At 37.1% G+C, this 27,387-nt stretch overlaps 1 protein-coding gene and 1 pseudogene across 2 annotated transcripts in view; one reads left to right on the plus strand and one right to left on the minus strand.

The window, feature by feature from the left end:
* DIAPH2 (diaphanous related formin 2) overlaps window positions 1-27,387 on the minus strand; it is a 908,710-nt gene that overhangs the window by 211,731 nt on the left and 669,592 nt on the right. For both annotated transcript variants that reach the window (XM_054587910.1, XM_054587909.1), the window contains one exon: window positions 8,617-8,752. In XM_054587910.1, the coding sequence (XP_054443885.1) occupies window positions 8,617-8,752 (136 nt within the window). The remainder of the gene's footprint in view (window positions 1-8,616; window positions 8,753-27,387) is intronic.
* LOC129082216 (cytoskeleton-associated protein 2-like) lies at window positions 2,550-4,150 on the plus strand (annotated as a pseudogene).

Below are 27,387 nucleotides of genomic sequence, written 5' to 3' on the forward strand. Positions count from 1 at the left end.
GATATAATTATTTTAAAACTTAGAATATAGAGAAAAACAAAATTGCTATCTACCAGTAATCACAGAGTTAAAATGTTTAGGTTTATTGGTTAAAATTTGCTAATTCACTCTCAGAAGACTGATTTATCATCTTAGAAGATCTTACTAAGGTAGCTCATTCTTTATTATCATCCTAGAAGTAAATAGGCAATTTTAATTTCCATGCAATCTTATATAAGGAGGAGCAAAACTGTTCCTGATTAAATAATATTTGCATATGAAACACACTTGGAGTTTCCAATCTCAAAAATACTCTTTTTTAAAAAATGCATTTCTGCTCTAGCTGATATGTCTCAGTGGATTAAGCACCGGCCTGTGAACCAAAGGGTCCCAGTTTGATTCCCAGTGCAGGGCACATGCCTGGGTTGCGGGCCAGGTCCCCAGCCGGGGGCATGTGAGATGCACCCCCACATTGATGTTTCTCTCCCACTCTTCCTCCCTCCCTCCTCCTCTCTAAGAATAAATAAATAAAATCTGTAAAAATTGCATTTCTTTTTATTCCTTCTTCCAAGTTCTTGTAATTAATTTGCTTACTTCCATAAACATGAAAACAGAATTTACTCACAAACATTTGGTAAGCCTCCTCACTCTACCCATAAAATTAATTTATTTTTAGTGGTCCCTAAGTTAGTTATCATCTATATAATATAGTCAAGGGTTGAAGAACATAGAATATACCAAGTAGTTTGCACAGTTTATATATTATTACACATTTTAGAGTACATTTATTGATTTAGCATATTTCTTGCTGCGTTTAAATTAGCTTTCTCAATTTTACATTTACACAAGTAGTGTATTACTGTGCATGCTCAAATTACAGTTATTTGGGAAATGGTGCAATAAATGTTAGTTGAATGAATGAAATAGCCTACTATGTCAAAAAACATCAATGCATAATTATATATTGGTAAAACATGCTGTTCTTAAGAAAAAAGAAAGAAAGAAAGAAAGAAAAAAACTTGGCCATTAGAGAATCTGCTGCTTGCAATTCCCATTGCCTTTTCCTCCATCTCTTATAAAATTTTCCTTCCTAAAAGGAAGGAAATAATAAATATGAAAGAATAAGGTATGAGCTAATTCTTTATTTTCCTCACCTGTCACTGTCCTTTTCCAGATACATCTACCTTGTATTCACCTATCCTTTCTTGCGCTTCTAGTTGACTACCTTGGGAATCCCTGAACAAATTCCTACAGCCACTTTGGCCACCTGTCTGACGTGGAAGGCTCTTTACAGTCTTTCCAAAAGTCTTCCCAACAGTCTTCCCACCTTTCCAACAGTTTTCCAGTTCAAAGCCATCCCTGCCAATGATAACAATGAGAGCAATGAGATTGTCAGAAAATATATACTAAATATTGAACTATTTATCAGAGACCAAAGATATCAACATATACTTGATAGAATAAAGTATAAACAACACCAGTCTCTGTGGGTTATTTCGTTTAGTCTTCACAATAACAAGGAAGGTACTATTACTCCATTTTATAGATAAGGAAATTGAGGCAAGAGCAATGGAATATCTTATTGGATAATATATGGCCAGTCAGTTGTGGATCTGGGACTTGAACTTAAAACATATCTTCTTAGTCATTTTGATCTACTTTCCTGTGGGCCATTCAACCTATCTTACATAAGGCCTGCTTCCTTACATGCTGACATGCACTACTGCTGATGTTATTCTCTTTTACTTGACAACTTTCGCTTCTGCTTACCCAAACATTACTCAACCTTCAGTACCTAGTTCTACTGATAGGCCCAGGGACTGTACTTAGCCTTTTCTATGAAACCTTACCTTATTTTACCAGACTCCATTGATTTCCCCCTTAAGATAGTTCTAAATAATCTCTATTATATATCAGTACACAGTTCACACTTTGCTTTTTCAGACTTATTTCACCTGAAAGATAGTAGAATATGTCACCCCAAAATATACCATTTTGGCATAAGGATTACTTTGAGTTGAAGGCAACTAGAAGCAAATACAAGGAAAGCTCTCTGCCCGTCCCCTATTTGCCTAAAAGCAGGTCATATATTTGTAAAGATGTCTCACTTCTCCTCTGAACGAGGAATAACAGGAGTTAAAAACCAGGAATAACTCTAGATAGATCCTGATTAATCCAGAGACAGCACCAGAGAAACCTACATATTAAACCATACTAACTAGCCCTTATCTTCATTAGTTCTCCCATATAGTGGAGAACTATAGTGGAGACCTATATGGGAGAACTAATTAAAATTAGTTCCTTCAGTGGAAAGTGGAATACACTGTTCTAGTTGGACACATATGAAGTTTTCTCAATCACTTTCTGACTGCACCTCATTCTCCCATCTCTCATGGATTCACATTTTATATTGCTCTACCATGCTTCCTCCCAGGCTCTCAGAATGTCTGTAATTGACTTACACTTATTTAACAATAGCATCTTTTTATGAGACACTGTCTGAGAAACTCACTGACCCTGAGTTCCATTGTGACACTCAACCTGTTCTTATTATTTCTTTTCATGTCTTTTCACCTTAATTGAGGCTACATGCAACTTCACGCTGCGATGAGCATCCCAGCGGTGCCATGTGACCTATAGCTTCCCCTGAATCAGAGGTCCCAGTTCACAGTCAGAGGGCCAAGAAAACAAAAACTCAAGGAACATCTGTTAAAAAGAAAAAAAAAACTTTTTTTGCACATAAACAGGAAAATCAGACATTATCCAGTAGAAACTAGAGAGTGATGACACCTGAGAGTCAGTTTCAAGAAGAGACAGACGTTCTGAAACCTAAGACAAAAATGATTGATAAAGAAAATGTCTGTAGACCTACCATGAGCAAAAATAATATAATAATGGAAAAAAATCGTATCCCTTTAAAACCTTCTACTGAATTAACCAATTCAACTATAGCAATTCAAATATGTAATTTGGGGAGTAATAATCAAACTCTGCAGTTGTTACCAATTAAAGATGAGCCCTAAGGTCAACGTATGACATTAAGCTAAGTGATTAAAGTGACTACAGAAAAACCAAAGCAGGATGCTAACATGCTCAAGAAACCTCTGCTTAGATATTATCGTGGTCAAATTGTTCAAAGGCTAATTCATTTAGAAAACTTGTACAAGTCAAAGATGAATTCTGCAATGAAAAAGAAACTTTCAATTCTAAAGCCACAAAACCTCAGCCAATAAACACCAGTAGTGTAACAGAACAAACGACTTTCGTGTCCTCCTATTAGAAATCACCACAATAATACCCAGGGCTCCTTGAAACAAGGCATTAGTAGAACCTCTGCCAAAGTTACAATTTGTAAAGAGTCTCATGAGACATAATTACTACAATTAAATACAGTTTTATCTATTGTCAAAAGCAGTTCTTCTCAGGAAGTAAAAATAAATAAGACAATATCAAGAAGCATCACATCCAAAATTACAGCCAGGCCTATTTCATCTTCTAATGGCAAACTGATAGAAAAGTCAAATCCCATTAATCAGCACAAACATACTATAGCAAAAGCAACTATTGATAGTAGATTGGCTCAACCCAAAGAAACCACAGAAGCGAGAAACGTTCATCCAAGTGAGTGGGGAGCTAGCAAATTAAGAAAGATGAAAAGGCCTTCTAGCTCAGTACTCATCCAGCCTGAACTTGAATGACAAAATGAAAACCAGCTGGGTCCTTCTGGATGATGATGGCAGAAGAAGAACTAAGATTATTTACTGAAAAAGTAAACAAGACATTTTCTGAAGGCCCAAACCTGGTTAGTGAGGGATGCCCAAAAGAAGAAATATTGGCCACAGTGAGTGACCCGATTAAAACTATTCCAGATGCAAACAATGACAACAACAACAACAACAACAACAACAAACTAGTTAATTATTGGATATGCCTTGCATGTGTTGAACCACTCACAAGTTCTACTGAAAAATATTATCTCGATCTATGAAAAGACCATTCTGGCAGGAGCTCAGCCTATTGAAAAAAAATGCAACATGCAATTGTAGATACTCTAACTATGAAGAATCAAGAAAAAGTTAAATTTATAGAAAAATTAGAAGTCAACATTGGAGATACTGGTGTTAATCTAGAGTCAGGCAAACCTGAAATGGAAAATAAACATCATAGGTTGATTCTTGTATGTGACCTGACTGGGGATTGAACCTGCAAACTTGGTGTATGGGACTATGCTCTAACCAACTGAGTTACCGCGCCAGGGCCAAAAGGCTCTTTATAAAACATATTTATAAGTACTAACAGATATACTCTGAGTGTAAAATAATATCACAATATATTATAATAATAAATATTTGCTACATATGGGCCACAAATCAAGAACCTCATGGTGAAGTTTGCTATTTAATTGATTTGTAAACAGAGATAAGGTAAAAAACACACAGAGATAAATCCTATTTTAAATTGTGTCTTTCATATTCAGATCACTCAGCTAAGCATTTACTTAAAAAAAGTTGTTTGGATCTTTGTCCCATGTCTTCAATGGTATTTGAAGAGGTAATTAACCAAATCTTGGCAAACAAGAATATATGCTATAAACACAATCAATATAGGTCAAAATAGGACCTTCATTGTTTCCCTTATGCGTGTATTTTTAGCAAGACAGTGAAAAGTTGATAAATACTCAGGGGGGTGTGGTGTGGTGTGAGAACAAGACTATATTCTTGGCATAAAACTGGACAGACTCCATATTGACTGCTAGCTCTTTTCACCATTTACCCAGAGATCCTCAAAGTGTGATCTAGTGACTCACAGAGGCCTCTGAGATCACTTCAGATCTTCAAGGTCGAAACTATCTTTATAATAATACTGAGATTTGTTTTGCCTTTTTTGCTTTCATTTTTTTCATGAGTGTACAGTTTTCTAGAAGCTACATGATGAATGATACTGCATTAGATTGAATGTGGAAGTAGGTATGAGAATCCAGCTGTCTTTTATTAAGCCAGATTTTGAAGAGTTTTCCAACACTATTTCTATTTATTTTGGAAAATAAGGTTACTTTTCATAAAAATGTTATTTAACATGTAACAATCTGTCCCCTATGTCTTCCAGCCTCTTCTCTCACCACTCCTCCATGCACATAAAAAAAAAAAAACTTTATTATCATTCTGGCTGCTGTGGCTCAGAGGACTGAGTGCCAGCCGGCCTGCGAACCAAAGGGTCTCAGTTCAATTCCCAGTGAGGGCACATGCCTGGGTTTCAGGCCAGGTCCCCAGTGTAGGGCGCACGAGAGCCAACCACACATTGTTTCTCTCTCTCTCTTTCTTCCTCCCTTCCCTTCCGTCTAAAAATAAATAAATTAAATCTTTAAAAAATCTTATTATATCAGTGTTTTAATTCTAGCATGATAAATGTCAATATATAACCCAAATAAACAAAGGTATGAGGGGTCCTCAATTATTTTTAAGAGTTCTGAGATGAAATATATTAAGAACCTTTGATTTAGACTTTACCCTGGTATTCTCATTCAAACTCATATACCATGTGAAGACTGAAGTTCTGCTGCCACAAGCTAAGGTACTACCAGAAGCTAGGGGAGAGGCCTGGAACAGTTCCTTCCCTAGCGTCTTCAGGAAGAGAGTGACCCTGTCAATATGTTGATTTCAGACTTCTGTCCTCCAGAAATGTGAGACAATAAATGTCTTTTGCTCAAAGCCACCCCTTTTGTGGTACTTTATCATAGAAACCCTAGCAAACTAATATACCCTAACTTCAATCAAAGCCAAGTCTATCTGTCTGGTACACACCTCTTTCCTGAGTTTCATACACATACATACAATAACTTCTTGGACATTTCCCACATTTATAAGGTGTCTGAAAATGAAACATGTTCAAACTGACACTAATCACTGTGACCTACCCTGATGAAATCTGCTCTACTCTTGATTTGTTTTTCTTTATGAAGGATACTATCTTCTTTAATGCTTCCTTTTCTTGATTTCCATATCCAATTAGTCCTGAGGGTCCAATTGGCTGGGCCATGGTATCCAGATACTTGTTTAAATGTTATTCTGGATGACTCTGTGAGGGTGTTTTTGGATGAGACTAACATTTAAAACCAGTAGACTTTGAGTAAGCAGACTGCCCTCCATAATATAGGTGGGCCTCATCCAATCAGATGAAGGCCTGAATAGGACCAAGGATTGACCTCTCCTGACCCAGATGGAACCCTGTCAGTAGGCTGCCTTCACACCTGAACCGCAACACAGGCTCTTCCCTGGGTCTCCAGTCTGTCATCCTACGCTGCAGATTTCGGACTTGGCAGCTTCCATAATCACGTGAGCCAATTCCGTAAAGTAAATCTGTCTCTACATATACATATCCTATAGAACTCTAATGCGCCTCTAATTTGTGATTTCTCTAACCTCACTACCATTGATTAGTTCAGGCCACCATCATCTCTTATCAGGACGATGATGATAACATCATAAACTGCTCGCTCTGGCCTTTTCCATTTCAATCCATTCTCTATGCTTCTGTCCAAATGAAACTCATCTGAGCACATCACTTTCCAGTTTATAATAGTCATAGGCTTTCCATATCTTTCAGGGTAAGACCCTTAGTATAGCCTAGAGAATGAACAATCTGGCCCCTATCTCTTCCAGCCTTTTTTTTCACTATTCCTCCATGTACATAAGGGGACTAACTTTCAGTGCTATTCTACAAACTTCATCGCTTTTAAGTGACAACTTACTATAAATACCCATTGCTGGGCTGTGCTCTAAAGGTTTTCCTAATTCAGTGGTATTCAGTTAGGATCAGTTCCTTTGCCTAATTATGAAGTTGTTTGCTAAATTATGGTTATGCTATATTTTAATTCAGCTGTCTACTTTTTTACTTCCTTTAAAATTAAATTATGTTGTATTTATTTTATGGGTAGAAAAGACAAACTATTGTCAGTTCCTGAAAATTTTTGTACTTTTTTTTATTTTATTTTATCCTCACCAGAGGACATGCTTATAGATGGGAAGGGAGGGAGAGAAAGACAGAGAGAAACATCAATGTGAAAGAGAAACGTTGATCAGTTGCCTCTCATATGCACCCTGTAAGAGGGTGCAACTCACAACTTAGGCATGTGCCCTGACCAGAAATCGAACCATTGACTTTTCAGTTTGTGGGACGAAACTGCAACCAAAGGAGTTATACCAGCCAGGGCCTTTGTATATTTTACAGGTGCGAAGGATAAGCTTAATAGGTATAAATATTATTTCAGATTAACCATTTAGAGGCATTACCACAGATAACTGATACTGATAATTATGAGCAATAATTATAATAAAAATGCATCATAATAATTACTAATTAACTTGGGCCACGGACTGCCTAGGTCCAGACCTTGGTTCTACTTCTTACTATCTTTGTGATCTCGTGCAAGTTACTTAACTTCTCTGTGCCTACTTTCCTCATCTTAAAATGAGATAGTAGCACTTTCTTAATAGGATTTTATAAGGCTTAAATACATTCATATATGGTAATCTCCCAGCAAAGTTCCTAGTACACAGTTAGTGTTACATGGTTTTTTTTTTGTTGTTGTTGTTGTTTGTTTTGTTTTTTATTATTTGGAAATGCACTTACAAGTGCAAAGATTCCATAGCCAGACTACTTGGATTCTAATCTTGTTGCTAATACTTTCTATTTGCCTTGGGCAAGTTCCTTAATTACTATGAGCCTCAGTTTCCTCATCTGTAAAATAAGACAATAATAAAATCTACCTCATAGAGATGTTATGAGGATTAATTGCCTTAAAACATGTGAAAATCTTAGAACAGTACATGGCTCATGCTCAACATTATACAGGGCTTACAATTTTGACTATCATTACATTGGTCCATAGAGATCATATTATTTTGTATCTTGTTTTGATTTTATTTTGTTTTCAAAATCTCTAACCCTCAGTGGCAAAGGCTATGCTTTTTCATTCTTAAATTTTCAGGATACAGCGATCTGGGGCCAATCACTTTGTTTACCCTCTCTTCTTTAGAAAGAAAACAAACAAGTCACAAATAAGTCTACCTTTAATCTACAGTCATTCCTGTTAACCAAGAAGACAACTGCTTTATCCTATATGGACATACCAACATTTTGTTCCTAGGCTCACAGCTCAGCAGGATGCTTTTCCTTATTCTTTTTTCAATTTATAAAATAATGCTGTCAATATCCATTATGACTTGCAATGTTCAAGCCCCCAAGGAAAGTGTCAGTTGCTGCTGCTCTGTGTCAACAAAATTAAAATTAGAGCTATAAGGCTCATCTCTCCATGCCAGTTTTTTTTTTTTCTCTTCATCTTGCCCTCTTCTTCCCTCACCACTGCCTCATCCAGCACATAATATAATTTGGTAAGAAGAAAAAATGAGAAGAAGACTGTTTCAACAACATATTACCCTGAATTGGTTACCAAAAATCCTGACTGCTCAGTATAGGGTGTGAAGAAATACAAATAATTTCATGAGAGAAATTCGACACAAGTAATTAATATTGTGAATTTTTCCACCAAAACCACAATTCACCTCATAATCCAAAATTAATTAAGTACAATTATTTTGCATTTTATAGAACATTTAAAAAAATGGAAGTATTTCATACCTTTGTTTATATCAATGAGTTGTTTCTTTTTCTTCTGGCGTTCCAGCTTTTCTTGTTCGGCTTTCTCTTTTGCAAGCTTTGCCCTCCTAGTCTTCTCTTCCATTTCTTTTCTCTTATTGTTTTCTTTTACTGCTTCCTGTGCATATAAACAAAGTTAAACAAAAATCCTTCCATTAGTTATACATTGGAGAACTTGTACAATTTTAAAATTACATATCTACACATGCAGGTGGGTGCTCAGAGATGGAAAAGTATTATAGAAGATTCAAGGTATAAATATACTTTTGAGAAAAACCAATAATTCTAAGGCATTGAAAAAAATTGGAAATAACTCAGGGTTTAGTTGACATTACAAAGGGCCAGAAATTTAGGGACATGAATATTTATAGATTTAACAATAGACTTTCTTTGTTGTTGAAATATGAAACAGTTTTGATACACAAGAAAAGTTTTAATATGGAAATATGGCTTAGTGAGTATTTTACAATTTTACTGTAACTTTTGCCTTTATCTACAAATTGCGGGGGGGGGGGGAATTACCCCATAGGATTTTTATGAGGAAAAATGGTATACACTGATAAAGTGTTTAGAACACTTAGTTTATGATGATAGTGGTTGTGGTGGCAACAATTATATCTAATGCTGAAAGGCATGAAATAATAATCCTTGTTATCACAGAGAAGAAATACCTGAAAGTTCAATAGCTTTTTACATGTCAAGATCTTTAGAAATGCTGAGACATATTTCAAGCAATTGTCTGTTTTACTTCACAATGATTATTTATGGAACTCAGGTGAAGCAGTACATTCCAGTAGATGGTATGGGATAAAGTTGAAGTAAACTGATCAGCTGTAATAATAATATTAACTTCCTTTGAGGTCAGAGAACTCACTAATGCAAGTTTCTTCCATCAAGCTATTCTGTTTCTTTATTCCCATTATAATTGATTAGATATACTTCACAGCATGTACCAAGTATTTCACACACACACACACACAAAATGTTCTAGAAACCCTAAAGCAAAGGAATCAATAACATGAATACATCTACAAGAGTTTGCCTGGAGGTGTCTATATCGAAATATTTTTCTCATATTAGTATTAGTAGACACGATAGCTTTTAAAAGCCCTGAAAACAGGCAAAGCATGCCCCCAAATGGGCAGAAGCAGGGCGCCCATGAACCAGACTGCCCGCGACTGAAACGCAGTCCGCACTGGTGGTGGATCCTTGGCTGAAGGGGTCACAGAACTGCCCAGAGACCCCTAAGGAGAGACTGGAAACGGAGGCATTGGGGAAAGAATGGGAGGAGGAACCAGGGAGTCCCGACTCCTTCTTCTTTCCCTAGTCTCCATTGTGCGGGAAAAGGACACACCAACAAAGAGCCAAAAGCCCACAAGCACAGAATAGACAACCCCAAACCACCCACTGCAGGCGCGCACACCTGCGCGGAGAGGCTAGCGAGGGTTGGCGACTGTGTGTGTGGACCTGCGTTGGCTAGCGAGGGCTCGCGCGGGCTGGCAAGGCGAGGGCAGGTGTAAATCCACCCGTGCGGGACTTGAGTGCAGAGCAGGCTGCAGAAATAGTGGATCCCTGGCCTAAGGGGTCACACAGTGACCCAAAGCAGGAGTCAGACACAGACAGAAGATTCCGGGAAGGCTCAAAAAAAAGACCCAAGGCCATATACGGTCAACAACTGACATCATCAGAGACAGGTCTAGAAAGAAAAGTAAAGGAAAAAATAAATGAATGAATGAATGAATGAATGAATGAATAGACCCGCCTAATACCACAGAGGTTTAATCCACAGAGTCAGGAAATCTAGACGGCCCAATTGAAGCAGAAGCAAAAATAAATAAATAAATAAGTAAATTACTTAACAGACTCTCACAAAAAAAGGGAAGAAAAAAAAGTTCCCCCCAAATGAGTGGAAAAGGGGACTCCCTACAGAGAGAGCTAAATGAAATAGAGGCAAGGGAACTATCGGATATTGAATTCAAAACAATGGTTCTAAGGAAGTTCAATGAACTCAGCCAGCTCAAAGAGAACTATGAGAAACTGCAGAAAAACTATCAAGATCTTACAACAAACTATATCAACCTGGGAAAGGACATTGAAACTATCAAGAAGACACAAGAGGATATGAAGAATACTATTTCTGAATTGAAGAACACAGTAGAAGGAATCCAAAGCAGGCTGGATGAAGCCAAGGATCGAACCACTGAGATGGAGGATAAGGTAGAAAAAAGCTGCCAGAAAGAACAAGAAATGGAAAACAGACTCAAAAAGAATGAAGAGGCATTTAGGGAAATGCAGGACAACCTGAAACACAATATTATCTGTATAATAGGGATACCGGAAGGAAAAGAAGAAGAGCAAAGGATAGAGAACCTCCTCGAAAAAGTAATGATGGCAAATTTCCCTAATTTGAGGAGAGAAAGGGTCTCATGGATCCAGGAGGCACAGAGGGCGCTACTCAAGAGGGACCCAAGGAGGTCCACTCCAAGACACATTAAAATGGCAACTATGAAAGACAAAGAGAGAATCATCAAGACAGCAAGGGCGAAGGAGAAAGTAACATAAAAGCGGGCCCTGATACGGCTAGAAGTTGACTACTCAAAAGAAACACTACAAGCCAGAAAGGAATGGCAACAAATATTCCAAGTAATGAAAAGCAAGGACATACAACCAAGGCTGCTCTACCCAGCAAGGCTCTCAATTAAAATAGAAGGGGAAAAACGGAGTTTCACAGACAAAAGAAGGCTAAACGAATATATCTCTACCAAACCAGAACTCCAAGATATGCTAAAGGGACTGGTTTAAGAAGATGAAATAAAATAGTGAGAAAGAGTAAAACACAGGTACAATGAGAAAAAAATGAATAAGTTTCTATCAGTCATAACTCTCAATGTAAATGGTCTAAATGCTCCAATCAAGACACAGGGTAGTTGAATGGATAAGAAAACATGACCCACACATATGCTGCCTATAGGAGACCCAGCTCAGAGGCAAAGACCTACACAGACTGAAAGTAAAGGGATGGAAAAAAAAATATTCCAAGCAAATGGGCAAGAGAAAAAGGCCAGGATTGCCATACTTGTATCAGACAAAGTAGATTTCAAAACAAAGGCCATAAAGAGAGACCCAGAGGGGCACTTTATATTACTTAAAGGAAGAATCTATCAAGAAGACATAACCATTGTAATCTTATATGCTCCCAATATAGGAGCTCCCAAGTATATAAGGAAATTGTTGGATGACTTCAAACAAGATATAGACAGCAACACACTGAAAGTAGGGGATTTCAACACCCCACTGTCAAAAATGGACAGATCTTCCAAACAAAACATTAATAAACATATTGTGGCGCTGAATGACACACCGAATCAAAGAGACTTAACTGACATATATAGAACCTTACATCCCAAAGAAGAAAAATTCACATTCTTTTCAAATGCTCATGGAAGTTTTTCAAAGATACACCACATGATAGGACACAAAGCAAGCCTCAGCAAATTCAGGAAAATTGAAATAATACCAAACTTCTTCTTGGACCACAAGGGCTTGAAACTGGAAACAACCTCAAAGAGAAACTTCAAAAACTTACAAACTCATGGAGACTGAACAGAACACTATTAAACAATGAATGGGTCAATAATAACATAAGAGAAGAAATCAAAAAATTTCTGGAAACAAATGAAAATGAACAGACAACTGTCCAAAACCTATGGGACACAGCAAAGGCAGTCCTGAGAGGGAAGTTCATAGCAATACAGGCTTACCTAGGAAAGATAAAAACATTTCAAATAAAAGACCTAACACTACACCTTCAAGAATTGGAGAAACAACAACAAATAAATCCCAGAGCAAGTAGGAAGGAAATAGACAAGATTAGAGCAGAACTGAAAGACTTAGAGAAGAAAAGAACAATTTAAAGGATCAACCAATCCAGAAGCTGGTTCTTTGAAAACATAAATAAAATTGAGAAGCCTTTAAGCAAACTCATCAAGAAGAAAAGGGAGAGGACCCAAATGAATAATATCGGAAATGAAAAAGGAGAAATAACAACTGATACCACAGAAATGCAAAAGATTGTAAGAAACTGCTATGAACAATTATATGCCAAGAAATTTGAAAACCTTGATGAAATGGACAAATTTCTAGAAAAGTATAATCTTCCAACACTGAAGGAGAAAGAAACAGAAAGCTTGAACAGACCGATAACAGCTGGGGAAATTGAAGCAGTCATCAAGAAACTCCCGGCACACAAAAGCCCTGGGCTGGACAGTTTCATGGGAGAATTTTACAAAATATTTAAGGAAGAGATATCCCATGTCCTTCTCAGACTATTCCAAAAAATTCAAGAGGAGGGAGGACTCCCCGACTCTTTTTATGAGGTCAGCATCACCCTCATCCCAAAACCAGATAAAGACCCTACAAAGAAAGAAAACTACAGGCCAATTTCATTGAGGAACATACATGCTAAAATCCTCAACAAAATACTGGCAAACCGCATCCAGCAATACATTAAAAGGATTATCCACCATGATCAAGTGGGATTCATCTCAGGGATGTGGGATGGTTCAATATATGCAAGTCAATAAACGCGATAAATCACAAAAAGAAAAGACAAAAACCACATGATCATATCGATAGATGCAGAAAAACCATTCGATAAGGTACAGCACCCATTTATGATCAAACCACTCAGCAAAATGGGAATAAATGGGGCATTCCTCATGGTAATAAAGGCCATATATGAAAAACCTACAGCCAACATCATACTCAACGGGCAAAAACTGAAAGCTTTCCCACTAAGATCAGGAACATGACAAGGATGTCTGCTTTCACCGCTTGTTTTCAACATCGTATTGGTAGTCCTAGCCACAGCGGTCAGACAATAAAAATAAATAAAAGGCGTCTAAATAGGAAAGGAGGAAGTAAAGCTGTCATTGTTTGCAGATGGCATGATAATGTACATAGAAATCCCTGTAGACTCTACCAAAAACTCCTCAACCTAATAGTGAATTTGGCAAAACAGCAAGATACAAAGTCAACATTCAGAAAACAAAGGCATTTTTGTACACCCTCAATGAAAGAGAAGAAGAAGAAATCAGAAAAAAAAATACCACTCGATATAGTAAGAAGAAAAATAAAGTATCTAGGAATAAATGTAACCAAAGAGGTAAAAGATCTGTATGCATAAAACTATACAACATTGAGGAAAGAAATTATGGAAGACACAAATAAATGGACACATATACAGTGCTCATGGACTGAAAGAATTAACATCATCAAAATGTCAATACTACCCAAAGCAATTTATAGATTCAACACAATCCCTATGAAGATACCAATGACATCTTTCACAGAAATAGAACGGACATTTCAAAAATTTATATGGAACCATAAACGACTCCCAATAGCTGCAGCAATTTTGAGAAAGAAACACACAGTAGGAGGGATCACAATATCGGACATCAAACTCTACTACAAAGCCACTATACTCAAAACGATCTGGTACTGGAACAAGAACAGACCCATAGACCAGTGGAACAGAATAGAAAGCCCAGAAATAAGTCCAGGTCTCTATGGGCATCATATATTTGACAAAGGGGGCAGAAGCATAAACTGGAGCAATAATAGCCTCTTCAACAAATGGTGTTTGGAGAGCTAGGCAGCTACATGCAAAAAATTGAACTGGATCATCAGCTGACACCATAAACAAAAATAAACTCAAGATGGATAGAACACTGAAATATTAGTCGCAACACCATAAAAGTCCTAGAGGAGAACATTTGTAGGAATCTCTCAGATATGCCACGCAGCAATTTTTTCACCAATATGTCTCCTGAAGTAAGGGACACAAAGGAAAGAATAAACAAGTGGGACCTCATCAAAATAAAAATCTTCTGCACGGCAAAAGAAAACATCAGCAAAATGAAAAGGGAGCCAACCATATGGGAAAATATATTTGCTAATGATACATCAGATAGAGGTTTGATCTCCAAGATGTATAAAGATCTCACTTGACTCCACTGCAAGAAGACAAACAATCCAATCAAAAAATGGGCAAAGGACCTGGGCTGACGTTTTTCCAAGAAGGAGATACACAGGGCTCAGAGAAATTTGAAAGGACGCTCATCATCACTAGCCATCAGAGAAATGCAGATCAAAACCACCATGAGGTACCACCTCGCACTGGTCAGAATGGCCATCATAAGCAGATTAACAAACAGCAGGTGCTGGCGAGGCTTTGGAGAAAAGGAAACACTAGTACACTGTGGGTGGGAATGCAGACTGGTGCAGCCATTGTGGAAAGCAGTGTGGAATTTCCTCAAAAAGCTGAAAATGCAACTGCCTTTTGATCCAATGATTCCCCTGCTGGTACTATATGCTAAGAATCCCAAAACATCAGTTCAAAGGAACCCATGCACCCCAATGTTCATAGCAGCACAATTTTCAATAGCCAAGTGTTGGAAGCAATCTAAATGCCTATCAGAAGATGATTGGATTAAAAAGTTATGGTACATTTACACAATGGAATACTATGCAGCAGGAAGAAAAAAAGAACTACTAAATTTCATGACAGCATGAATGGAACTGGAGAGCATTATGCTAAGCGAAGTAAGCCAGGGGGCGAAAGACAAATAGCATATGATCTCACCTATAAGTGGAACCTAACCAACTATACAAAGATGCAAGGAAAAGAAGACCAGCGACACTGAAAGGAAAACAAACCAACAGAGACAAGAGGGAAGGAGGGAGAGGGGGCCGGGGAAAAGGAAGGGAAGGGGAAAGTCAAGGAACATATAGCAAGGACTCTTGGACAAAACCAAAGGGGAAGAGTTGGGGGACGGAGGGAGGGAGGGGGCAAGGGAAAGTGGTGGGGGGTAGGCAGAGACAAATGTATTTGAAAAAAATAAGTTAATTAATTAAAAAAAAAAAAGCCCTGAAAAGACTTTCAAGGAAATGTCTTGATTTGCAAGAATTATTGGTACCTCTCCCTTCATCTGCCACTGTCAGGCTGGTTGCTTTAACACTAGGTTAAGAGTACAAAATGATCTGGCTCCAGCAGACAAACTCAAAGACTACCACTTTAAATAAACCAGAATAATAGACATAGAATTTTAGAGCAGGTTTTCTCAACATTAGCACTACTATCATTTTGGTCTGGATAATTCTTTGTTGTAGGAGCTATCCTGTAAGTTTGTAAATGTTTACCAACACCCTTGACTCTACTCACTAGATGCCCGTATCAATGTTCTCCAGTTGTGACAACCAAAAATGTCTCCAGAGATTGCTAAATGTAACCCAGGTTGAGAACTACTAACCTAAGGAGTTTCAGAGAGAGAAGTTATTCATAAAAAATTATGAAGTGCCTGCTCTTCTAAACCCAAGTTCTTTTTACAAATGTGGCAACTGAGTTCCTGATGAGCTTAATACTTGCCTAAGCTCACACATTTATGTAATTGCAAAGGTGGGAACAGAGTTCGTGTCTCTGTTCCTGGTTTAGTGTTTGTTTTATTCTTCAATGAAGAAAAGATAATGTGATATGATCCCAAAAGCAAAAGCAACTAATGGAAAAATACATAAATAAGACTTCATCAAAACTAAAATCTTTTATCCACCAAAGAACACTGTCAAGAAAGTAAAGAGATAACCCAAAGAATGGGAGAAAATATTTGCAAATCATTTTTTCTGATAAGAATATATAAAAACTCCAAAATAAAACGACAAACAACCCAATTAAAAATACACAAATGATTTGCATTGATCTTTCTGCACAGAAAATACAAGGGGGATCCCCCCAGAACCTTGGGCTTTATTTATTTTAAAAAAAAGTATTAATTTTTACATGTTTAAACTTCAGTCACCTTCAAGGTACTCTCCATTTGATGCAATCAATGCACCTATTGAGACTTTTTTCCACTGCTCGAAATGGTTTTTGAACTCATTGATTTTGATGCCTTTTAGTGTTTCTGCCATTCTTTTGTTTCACCTGCTCCACACTTGCAAAAGTTTACCTTTTGATGATTTTTTAATCCAGAGAAATAAAAAAAACATCTCTCAGGGTGAGGGTGGGTGAATAGGGTGGATGGGGCATAGGGGTCATGCCGTTTTTGGTCAGAAACTGATGAACACTCAGCCTGGTGTGGGCAGGTGCGCTTGTAAATCACTCACAACGAAATGGGCAAAAGCGTTGAGTCTTCAAAATAATTCACTGAAGCTGAACACAGCCTCTCACAACAATGCCAGCTGGTACACTGAAACAGATCGGTTCCTAGAACACTCACCTAGCGGGGGAAGCCTGTACTATAACAGGCCCACCCTCCAAAAGATGATTTCAGTTTTCTTGGTGTCATCCCTTGTATACAGATAGCCAAAACATGAAAATATGTATGATGTCATTAATCGCTAGGGAACTGCCAATCAAAATCTCAGTAAGGAACCTCTTCATACCCACTAGGATGGCTTAATATAAAGCCGATGATAACAAGTGAGGATGTGGAGAAATTGTGTTACTGGTGTGAATGTAAAATGGTGAGTCATTTTGGAAAACAGCTGATCAAAATGTAAAAGAGTTGCAATATGACCTAGCAATTCCACTCCTAGATATAGACCCAAGGAGGGAAAAACCCACATGTTCATACAAAAACTTGTACAAGAATGTTCCTTGCAGCATTGTTCTTAATATCCAATAAGTGGAAACAATCTAAGTGTTCATCAAATGATAAATGGATAAAGGAAATGTGCTATACAGCCATATAATGGAATATTATTCAAGCATAAAAAGGATGAAGTATTGACACATGCTGCAACATAGATGAACCTTAATATAATATACTAAGTGAAAGAAGTCAGACACATAAGGCCACATATGTTATGATTCCACTTATATGTAATATCCAGAATAGTCAAACCCTTAAAGACAGAAAGTAGGTTAGTAGTTTGCCAGGGGATGGGAGAGGGGTGAATGGGAAGTAACTGCTTATGAGTATAGGTTCTTCTGGGAGCTGATGAAAATGTTTCAGAATTAGACACTGGTCTTGGTTGTACAACCTTGTGAATATAATAAAAATACTGATTTGTATACTTTAAAATTTTATATATAAATTATATCTCAATAAAAATTAATAAAAAATTAACAAGTTGATGTTTGAGATGGAGAGGAGTGAAATAAAATTGTGACTTAGCAAAAAAAAAAAAAACAGATAATGTGAAAAGGCAACATATATTCAGGCTCTGATGCTAACAAGTTACCTGACCTTTAGTAAGTAACATAACAGGCAAGAATAAAAGGGGGAGATTAATGCTTGTATATATTGGGTTGGCCAAAATGTCCATTTAGTTTTTTTTTTACCCATAGAAGATTCATTTTCATTTTCACGAATAACTTAATTGATTAGGATTATTTTGAGTGTGTCAGCTGTCTCCTGCATGGTATAATGTTGATTATTCTCAATTAATGTCTCAATTTGATTGCTATCAACTTCAACTGGTCTATGCAACCATGGAGCATCATCCAGTGAGAAATTTCTAGCACAAAACTCCGCAAACCACTTTTGACACATTCAATTAGTCACAGCACCTTCTCCATATACTTTACAAATCTTTTCTTGCATTTCAGTTGACTTTTACGTTCTTGAAATAATAAAGAGTGATATGCAAAAAACATTGCATATTTTCTTCCATTTCAATACTAAAATGGCAATACAAAAATTCACCAATTTTGATAAGTTGTTTAAAAATGTGTGCTGATATGACGGCTGTCACAATACATTCTAACAAATTTGTTTTGAAAGAAGTTAAAGACAACCAAGTACTACTAGAGCCATCTTACTAAAACAATAACAACAACAAACTTTTTGGCCAACCCAATATTTTATTACTGGTCAAATCTTTCATTGGTAAATAGTCACCAATATCTTGGTGGACTCTTCTATTATTAATTGAATGGGCTGTTTAACTGCTGAGTGCTGACAATTATTATGAAGCTAAAAAAATGGTAACTTCCATTTATAATTCTTCCCTGTTCTGATGATAACAGATACTCTTTCATGAAAACCTATTATGTGCCCGGTGTTTTAAGTAAGTGATTTCTAATCTTTATAGAAAATTTGCAAATTTTCTATAAAGCAGTTATTATTTGTTCTCATTTTGCAGATGCTGAAACTTAGGTTCAGGTAAGTTAAGTGAGATGCCCAAGGCTACCCAGTTACTTAAGTAACAGAACCACATGTATTCACTTACACTACCATGACGCCTTCCAAGTAGAGCTGCCAAATAAAATACAGAACAGTTAAGTTTTACTTTAAACTATGAAGTATATTTTAGTATCCCATATATTTAAGCTCTACTTTAAAAAATCATGTAATATTTGGGACACATTGATGTAAAAATTATTTACTATGCATACAATACCTGGGATATATTTATAATAAAAATTATGTAATATTTGGAATGCCTTGATACTAAAACAGTGTTCATTTTTTTTTCTGAAATTCAAATTTAAATGGGCACCTATTTTTATTTGATACATACAGCAATCATATTTCCAAGACTGTTTTCTCAGTAGGCACCATTTCACAGACTAAGATCATCTAATGAAAACAGTAGGATGATTACAAAAAACACAAAAAAGCCCAAATCTAAACCATATTTTGAGAATAGAAGTGTTGATGTAGATTAATGATAGGCATCCCGAGGTTCATGGACTTGAATCACACTATTTCTGTAGCATTCTCCATATATTTCTTTCCTTTTTGTTTCTCGAAAATAGAGTAAAACTTTTAAAAAATGTTTATATCTAAGCTAATACAATTGGGATAGAAGGGAATACATCAACAATTAATATTGAAGGCTTGATAATGGAGAAATTTGGCATATGTCAGTAGGTTCAATTTCTATATGAAATGGAGGCTTGCAACCCACACTACAAAAACGACATAACCATAGATACAGTAAATGATGAAACAGACCAAATAATAGGTCAATTAGTTTACGTCTTTAATGTATCATGAATAGATTTAACTACAAAACAAGCACACCATTTGAAATGGCATGTGTAATCCTAAAGAGATCAAAAGAGAAGAGGAAAATACTTTCCGTGGCTTGTCAGTAATGAAAATGAATGCAAGCATCTACAAAGGCATGGATTTTTTTTTCAAGCCTCACAGACTGTGAAGTATAATTTTGGTCTTTGTGTTCTGTCTTCATGAAGAGGCATCATGTTGAAAAGAAGACCTCTATTGCTCTTGCTTTTATTCTTTGGTTCTGGCTTTAAAAAATTAGAGGTGGGAAACATGTGCCTGTTTAATTTTCTCTCCTTAAGAAAACAATTTAAAAGAGAAAGGCAAATCTTAACTATGGTTTCATATCAAGAATCTTGAGTTTGACTAGAGTAAAAGATAAGACATTTCAAAACTTGATTTAACTCTCCTAACATGTGAAATCTGATGGGAAGATAACTCTCTTGAGGGATGAGATACTTCCTTTTCACCTAATTCCTATTAAAAAAAAAGACCCCAAATAATTGAAAGAGGAAAAGAAACAGGAGCAAACTTAAGCTCAGGTTTAAAAAACAAAAACAAAAACAAACCCTTAAGTAACTGGCTGTGATTAACAACACGTTATATTTGTTGAGCCTCACTAAATGTTTTGAAAACACTAAATTTTGAGTGCTATCATTGTCAAGTAAGCCTCAGTCATTATTCTTAGGGCTGGAAATGCCAACTGGTTTGATTCTGTCAATATACAGGACTGTGATCTGTTAAAAGGATGCTCCTTGAGAAAGTGTTTTGGTAGTAATCTTAAACAAGATAAGAAATGTTTATAGAAAAAAAGGCCTCAGTTTTACTGGCATATCTATTTTTAAGTATGTTTTATTGATTATGCTATTATAGTTGTCCCATTCTTTTTTTCTCCTTTATCCCTCTCCACCAGGTACCCCATTCACTCCAGCACTCCCTACCTTAGCTCATGTCCATGGGTCAAACATACAAGTTCTTTGGCTTCTCCATTTCCTTTACTAGACTTAACCTCCCCCTCTCTATTTTGTACCTACCAATTATGCTTCTTATTCCCTGTACCTTTTCCCTCATTCTCCCTCCTCCCTCTCCCCACTGATAACCCCCCCATGTGATCTCCATTTCTGTGATTCTGTTCCTGTTTTAGTGTTTAGTTTGTTTCTGTTTTTGTTTTTTTAGGTTTAGTTGTTGATAGTTGTGAATTTGCTATAATTTTACTGCTCATAGACTTTGATTGTCTTTTTTTTCTTAGATAAGTCCCTTTAACATTTCATATAATAAGGGCTTGGTGATCATGAACTCCTTTAACTTTACCTTATCTAGCATATCTGTTTTTTAAGAGCCAATAAAAAGCACAAAAGTTACAAAATATAACAGATAATGTCTTTAAGATTTACTGCAAAATATATTCACCAACTTAATTTTAAACCTCTCACTGAAATCTCTATTGCATTGCTGAAAAACATGAATAAATTAAAAATCTTATTTCCTTTGCTGTACATAATTAACAAATGAGACCTAAGGACAAAAACAAACAAACAAAATAAAACCCTCAAGTAAATGCTAAGACTCATGTATCCCAATTAAGCTTTAAGAAGTGGATAAAACTGGGTATAGCTCAGTTCATTGGGCATCATCTCACAAACTGAAAGACTGAGGGTCCAACTCCCAGTCAGGGCACAGGCGTGCGTTGTGGGTTCTGGTCCCGGGTCAGGGCGTGTACAAGAGGCAACCAATCAATGTTACTATCTCACATTGATGTTTCTCTCCCTCTCTTTCTCCCTTTCTTTCCCTCTCTCTAAAATCAATAAGCATGTCCAGAAGGCTCAGATGCTAGCCTCAACCACACCAGGACTACATGAAGAAGCATCTTCCAAACTTGATGTGATATTTGAAAACAAAAACCGCCACCACCGAAAACCAAAACCATTCCTTCCTTCCATCATCCAATGGATTACTACAGCAGCGCTGACAACAGAAGTACTTGGCAAGCGCTGTGATCTCACTGAAAGCCAAAGGTATTTTTGAGGGACAGAGAAGTGGAGCAATCAGTAAGGAAAATGGATCTTGGAGTCAGAAAAGCCTGGCTTCAAATCCAAGCTCTCATTGTTTATCCTAGAAGCTGTGTGACCTAGAACAACAGCTTTTTCTTAGTTACTTTGAACTTTGCATTCCACATCTACAGAATGGAGATACTCAAATAAATTGGCTGTTAAACAAATTAAGGGAATTAATATTTATGTAAAACACTGAAGGCAATGCCTGATACAGAAGAAATGCTCAATACATGGTGGTGCTGATTTATCATGTATAAAAGAAACATGTGAAAGTTTGAACAGCAAGAAAATGGTCATTAAGACACAAATGACCACATATGTTTCCAGTGGTTTATTCTGCATAAGTCTCTCCCTCTTTTTGGAATTCAGGAGGATGTGATCTATGACTAGAAATGCAGCATCTTGACACAGTCTAAGCTCATAAGAAATCAGAAATTTGTTTTCTTCTCGTTTGGGTTTTGGATCATCCTGGGTGCCTGTGTGAGTATACTTGGTAAGACTTGCAATTGATTTCAGTATCAGAAACTGAATGAGAGTAGAGCCACATAACCTTAAAAGAATGTAAATTGGAAATAGCCTGGTGAACAAATTGATAACTCTGGTGCCAGAGGCATATTGTGATCACACTGCTGATCTATTTCTTTATTCATCATGGATGTTCGATGGATTCACAAATGACACTGAGTCAAATCGTTTGGCAACAGTATAAAGAAACCTGCTAGGTATTATATTGAAAATCTTTTTATACCTTAAATATGGGTCATTGAGATATTATTTTTCATGAAAACTCAATGAAACAGGTGAAATATTATTTTGCATTGTCCTAGCACCTGACATTCTATTAGCTTTAAGCAGACTGTGGTTTTGGAGGGTTTATGTTTTACTTTCTTTGTTTTATGCTACCAACTTCAGAATTTTAAAATGTTTTTTAATTACCCCTTTTTTTAAAGATTTTATTTATTTATTTTTTAGAGAGAGGGGAAGGGAGGGTGAAAGAGAGAGAGAGAGAAACATCAATGTGTGGTTGCCTCTTGCACGCCCCCGCCAGGGACCTGGCCTGCAACCCAGGCATGTGCCCTGATTGGGAATTGAACCAGTGACCCTTTCATTTGCAGTCTAGCACTCAATCCAATTAGCCACACTAACCAGGGATAATCACCTCTTTTTAAAATAACATAGAACACTTTAAAAAATTTAAAGATAACTGTAATTAAAAAACAATAAAATAACAAAAAAATACAGTAAAGAACTGCTGACAAGGCTACTGTAAATTTCTCTTTCCTAGATGAGTATGATGATCCTATGGCTTCATTTTTTACGCATCTCACTGATAAGACTTCTAAAATTCCTGACCTATAATTTTATGCCCAGAGTAAAAATAATCGGAGAGAGGCCTATTTATTTTGTTCCTCTGAAGTCAGGACCCATAAACCAAACATTCTAAGTAGAATAGCATACCCTTGTGAACACAGAATGGCCTTTAGGAGCTTAGAGATCTGGTTTAAGTCCTAGCTCTCTACTGACTTTAATGTTTTATCCCCTTGGACCATTTAGTTACCTGAGGTAAGCCTCCTTTCCTGATCTATGAAATACCTGTACTTCATACTGTTGGTTTGCAATTTAATAACAAATTGCATATAAAGTCATTAAGCAAAGTGCCTGTTGCATAGAAAATGTTCAACGGATGTTGGTGGGTTATCACTATCATATTATTCACAGCTGAGCAATACCAATGCCCCTCGCAATTCAGAGCATGTGTTCAATTTCCCTCAACCCAGACACATGGCTACATATGTGCATACTAATTGGGGAGAAGAATCCTTCATGATATGGTAATTTTGCAGTATCAGGTAAAAAATATGAACTAACAAAACACATTTCCTCCCATACCTATAAACTTTGAACACACAATGGGACTTGCCTTCCTGAGCCCTGAGAAGAAAAAAAAAAGATAGAGATAGGATAAACAACAGAACTTTGGGCGAATATTCTTGTTTTAATAGACCAAACTGGACAAATCTCAGAGATAAAAACATCACTGAATATTTTGTTTTGTGGACCAATAATGAAATTGACATATCATCTTACTTAAGGTTCAATGCACCTTATGGGACTATTCATATAAACTGAGGGATAAAGTTTCCTGGAAGAAGGCAGTGTTTTTTGTTTGCTTGTTTTAGTTTTGGTGTTGTTTGTTGTTAAACATCTGGAGTTAGTTCTGTCACCTCCCTGAGAAAAAGAAGCACAAATTCAAGAAAAGAAAAAAGGCCACTTGATTTGGAAATTAGAAGTTTGCTTTAATTTCTTTTGTGAGTATTTATCTGAGAATGAAGTATTCCGTTGTTCTGCCTAAAGGTTTATGGAGGGGTCAGAAGAATTAGCCTACACTCAGTCCTCTACCCTAGGCCTTCCTAAGCTTTCTTTTTTTCTTTCTTTCTTTCAAGATGTATTTATTTATTTATTTTTGGAGAGCAGAAGAGAGGGATAAAGAGAAGGAAACACCAATGTGTGGTTGCATCTCGCATGCCCCCTGCTGCGGACCTGGCCTGAAACCCAGGCATGTGCCCTACACTGGGAATCAAACTGACAACCCTTTGGTTTGCAGGCCAGCACTCAATCCAGTGAGCCACATCAGCTAGGGCACCTAAGCTTTCTTATACTTACTTTTGCCATCTTTACTCATAGGAGGTTGCTAGTCTTGCTGGAAAACCATCTGCTAAAGGATTTTTAAAAATTCTCAACCAAGGACATTTGTTTCACTGCTTTTAGAGAGAGATAGGGAGAGAGGAAAACATCAATGTGAGAGAGAAGCATCAACCAGTTGTAGCCCTTGCATGCCTGGACCAGGGATCGAACCCAGAGCCTAGGTATAGGCCCTGACTGGGAATCAAACCCACGGCCTTTCTGTGACATGATGATGCTCCAACCAACTGAGCTATACTGTCCAGGGCTGAACGATTTCAAATAGAAGATAAGATGAATGTTATAACCTTTTTTCTTGTTGGTGGGGTTCTCATTTAATTCCAGGCATAACGGGAGGCAAAGCAGATAGAGATGAAAAGGTTGTCCAGAGCAATGAACTAAGGTTGTAGCAGCATTGTCCTTTCTGTGCCCCAAAGATATCCTGAGCATGACAATGAATAGGAAAGGGAATTCTATGTATGATGTCTTTTCATCATTTTATCAAACATTTTTCTTAAAAATCTTTTCCTTCTTCCCCTTCTAACACATACTTTGTTTGAATTGTTTTGGCAGCTAGTGACACTTTTGCAATTTGCTGCACGTGCCTGCTACTGAGGATGAGAGTTATTGGCAAACACAGATCCCAATGTATATTACCACTAACTGATGTGTAACATGGATCGAGCCCCTGGTTTGCTAGTATAAGCGGATGAAAATCCTAAAGGACTCATACTCTTCCTGATCTTTCTCACTCCCGTTTTTGAATGATCATGTCAGGTTACAAATAGGAAGATTTGAGCCAAGACGAGTTTTTTAGCATTTGAACAGACAAGTGAACAACCAGATGATCAGAGAAAAAACCTACATAAGATGGTGGCAATAATTCATTAGATTTCTCAACTGCAACTAAGGATAAATCAAGGTATTCCATTAAGAAAAGAAAGAATCCTAAACTTTAACATCAAATGACATTAGGTATTCCTTTTCCATAGTTGTTCACTGTGTTTAAAGGGCATATTGGATTGAAGGAGTAATAATGACAAATGCTCAGGGCAAAGAATTTTCAGCTGCAGCAACTATAGTCTGAGAATCAGTACCTGTGAAGATTTTATCGGCACTATAATACTGCTAAATTTTTCTTTCCCATAGATTCCTGCTTATTACAGTACAAGTGACCTATAAGGTCCCTCTTATGCAAGATCTCATGAATATTTCACCAACCAATCAACTACAATTGTAACTGCTTGACAGGTATAGCTTTCTCACTGGGGTAACTGAAACCTTGATTAGCTTGCTCGAGTACTTAAGTGTGGCAGTAGTACACAATGAACACATGTATTGATACTGCAGTTAGATGGTGATTAAAATTGTGCTTATTAATCCACATCAGTATCATATTTCATAGAGGTATAGTGGGTCATAGGTAACTTGAGAAACCGAATCAAACAAAATAACACATTTTCTGCCATTAGACTCCTGAGACACTGTGTTGCTTCTTTCCTATAGACCAGACTGCTCTCTCCCCATTTCCTTTCTAGACTACACTACCTCCCCACTCTTTAATTTTGGCTTCCCCTAAAGCTCCTTCCCCACTCCTTCCTTCTGTCTCCTTTCTCTCTGTCTGTTGGTCTCTCAGAGAATCCATCTACTCCTATTCGGAGCTGAGGAAAGCCCTTCCAGTAGTCTGCACGGCCTGACGTGATCTGGCCCCCTCCTGCTGGTCTGGCCTCATCTTTCCCTCGCCATTCTGTCCCAGCCCACTGGTCTCCTTCCCTCAGTGCCTTTCCGTGTGTGTTCCCTCTGCTTTCAGCTTTATTAGGTCTCTGCTTAAAAGTCTCCTTATCAGTGAGGTGTCCCTTGACCATATGACATAAAATAACACCCCCTGACACACTTCATAGGTCCCTCTTCCTTAATGTAGTCTTCATTACATAAAAGGTCAAAACCTGGCAATGCTTTAGATACTCTTCATATTTTCCGAGATTTAGCAGCCTGGTCTCTTTATATAACGATAGTTCTCAGCCTGGGGATTCTTAAAGCAGTAAATTACCAAGAATGTATCTCTACATAGTTCCTTGTACACCTCCTATTTATTTATCATTAAAAAAATCTTAGTGGCCTTGAAATAAGCATTACCCATCTTTGAATGGTAGGTTTATTTTTAATCATCACTAGGTTATGGTTCACGGACATGTACAGTTATTTCCTTTAAAATGCCAATGCTTAGTGTTTCTGAGGCCTGATAGCCATGCTATTTCTAACACACTATGCCGTGAAAATTAACTTATGCAAAGATTAGTGTTTACAAAGAACCTCCAAAGTTTAAAGGAAAGATGTGTCCTCATTTTGAAAATGAGTATTTATTTTGAATGAGATATATTTAGGGTCCACAAACATCACGAAGATGCAGTTTTTTCCACTGATCTACTGGTTTAAGACAAATCTGTCTGAGGTTTGGGGAGGAAAGTTTATTTGAAAAGTTCCTTGAGTCTATTTATAAATGACTGCCTTTTGGCAGTTGGGAGACTCATAGAAGAAACCGATCAGCTCCAGGTGAAGGAGTCCTTAAGTAAATTCCAACACATGTTCACTGAATCAGACCTCTTGTATAGGGCTACTTGAACAGTAAGCACAACCAGCTTACTGTTCAGCCTCCTTATAAAATCATTAAAAAAAATAATGTATCTTTCACATGCTATACATATCCTGAGGTTTGCCAGACAGACAGATCTTTGCACCCCAGCATGGTTGTGAAGAGAAATGCAAATGCAAATTATTAAAAGGGAGAAGGCAAAAAGACTGTTATGTGCAAATTTTCTTCAATATTAAACTTGCAGTTGGATACAAAGTGGTCATGCACCGATAATGAAGACTGGCTGTGATCTCCAAGGCCTTCTCTCAAAATCTGCCTTACAAATGTAAAAACATGTGATCTGAAGTTGGAGAAAAACCTGCCTCTCCCTTCACAGTCTATTAGAATGCTGAACTCTGATTAGCTGGAAGTT

The sequence above is a fragment of the Pteronotus mesoamericanus genome, unplaced genomic scaffold (assembly GCF_021234165.1).
Source record: "Pteronotus mesoamericanus isolate MK-2021 breed Mesoamerican mustached bat unplaced genomic scaffold, CSHL_Meso_final scaffold_12, whole genome shotgun sequence".
Lineage (NCBI taxonomy): Eukaryota > Metazoa > Chordata > Mammalia > Chiroptera > Mormoopidae > Pteronotus > Pteronotus mesoamericanus.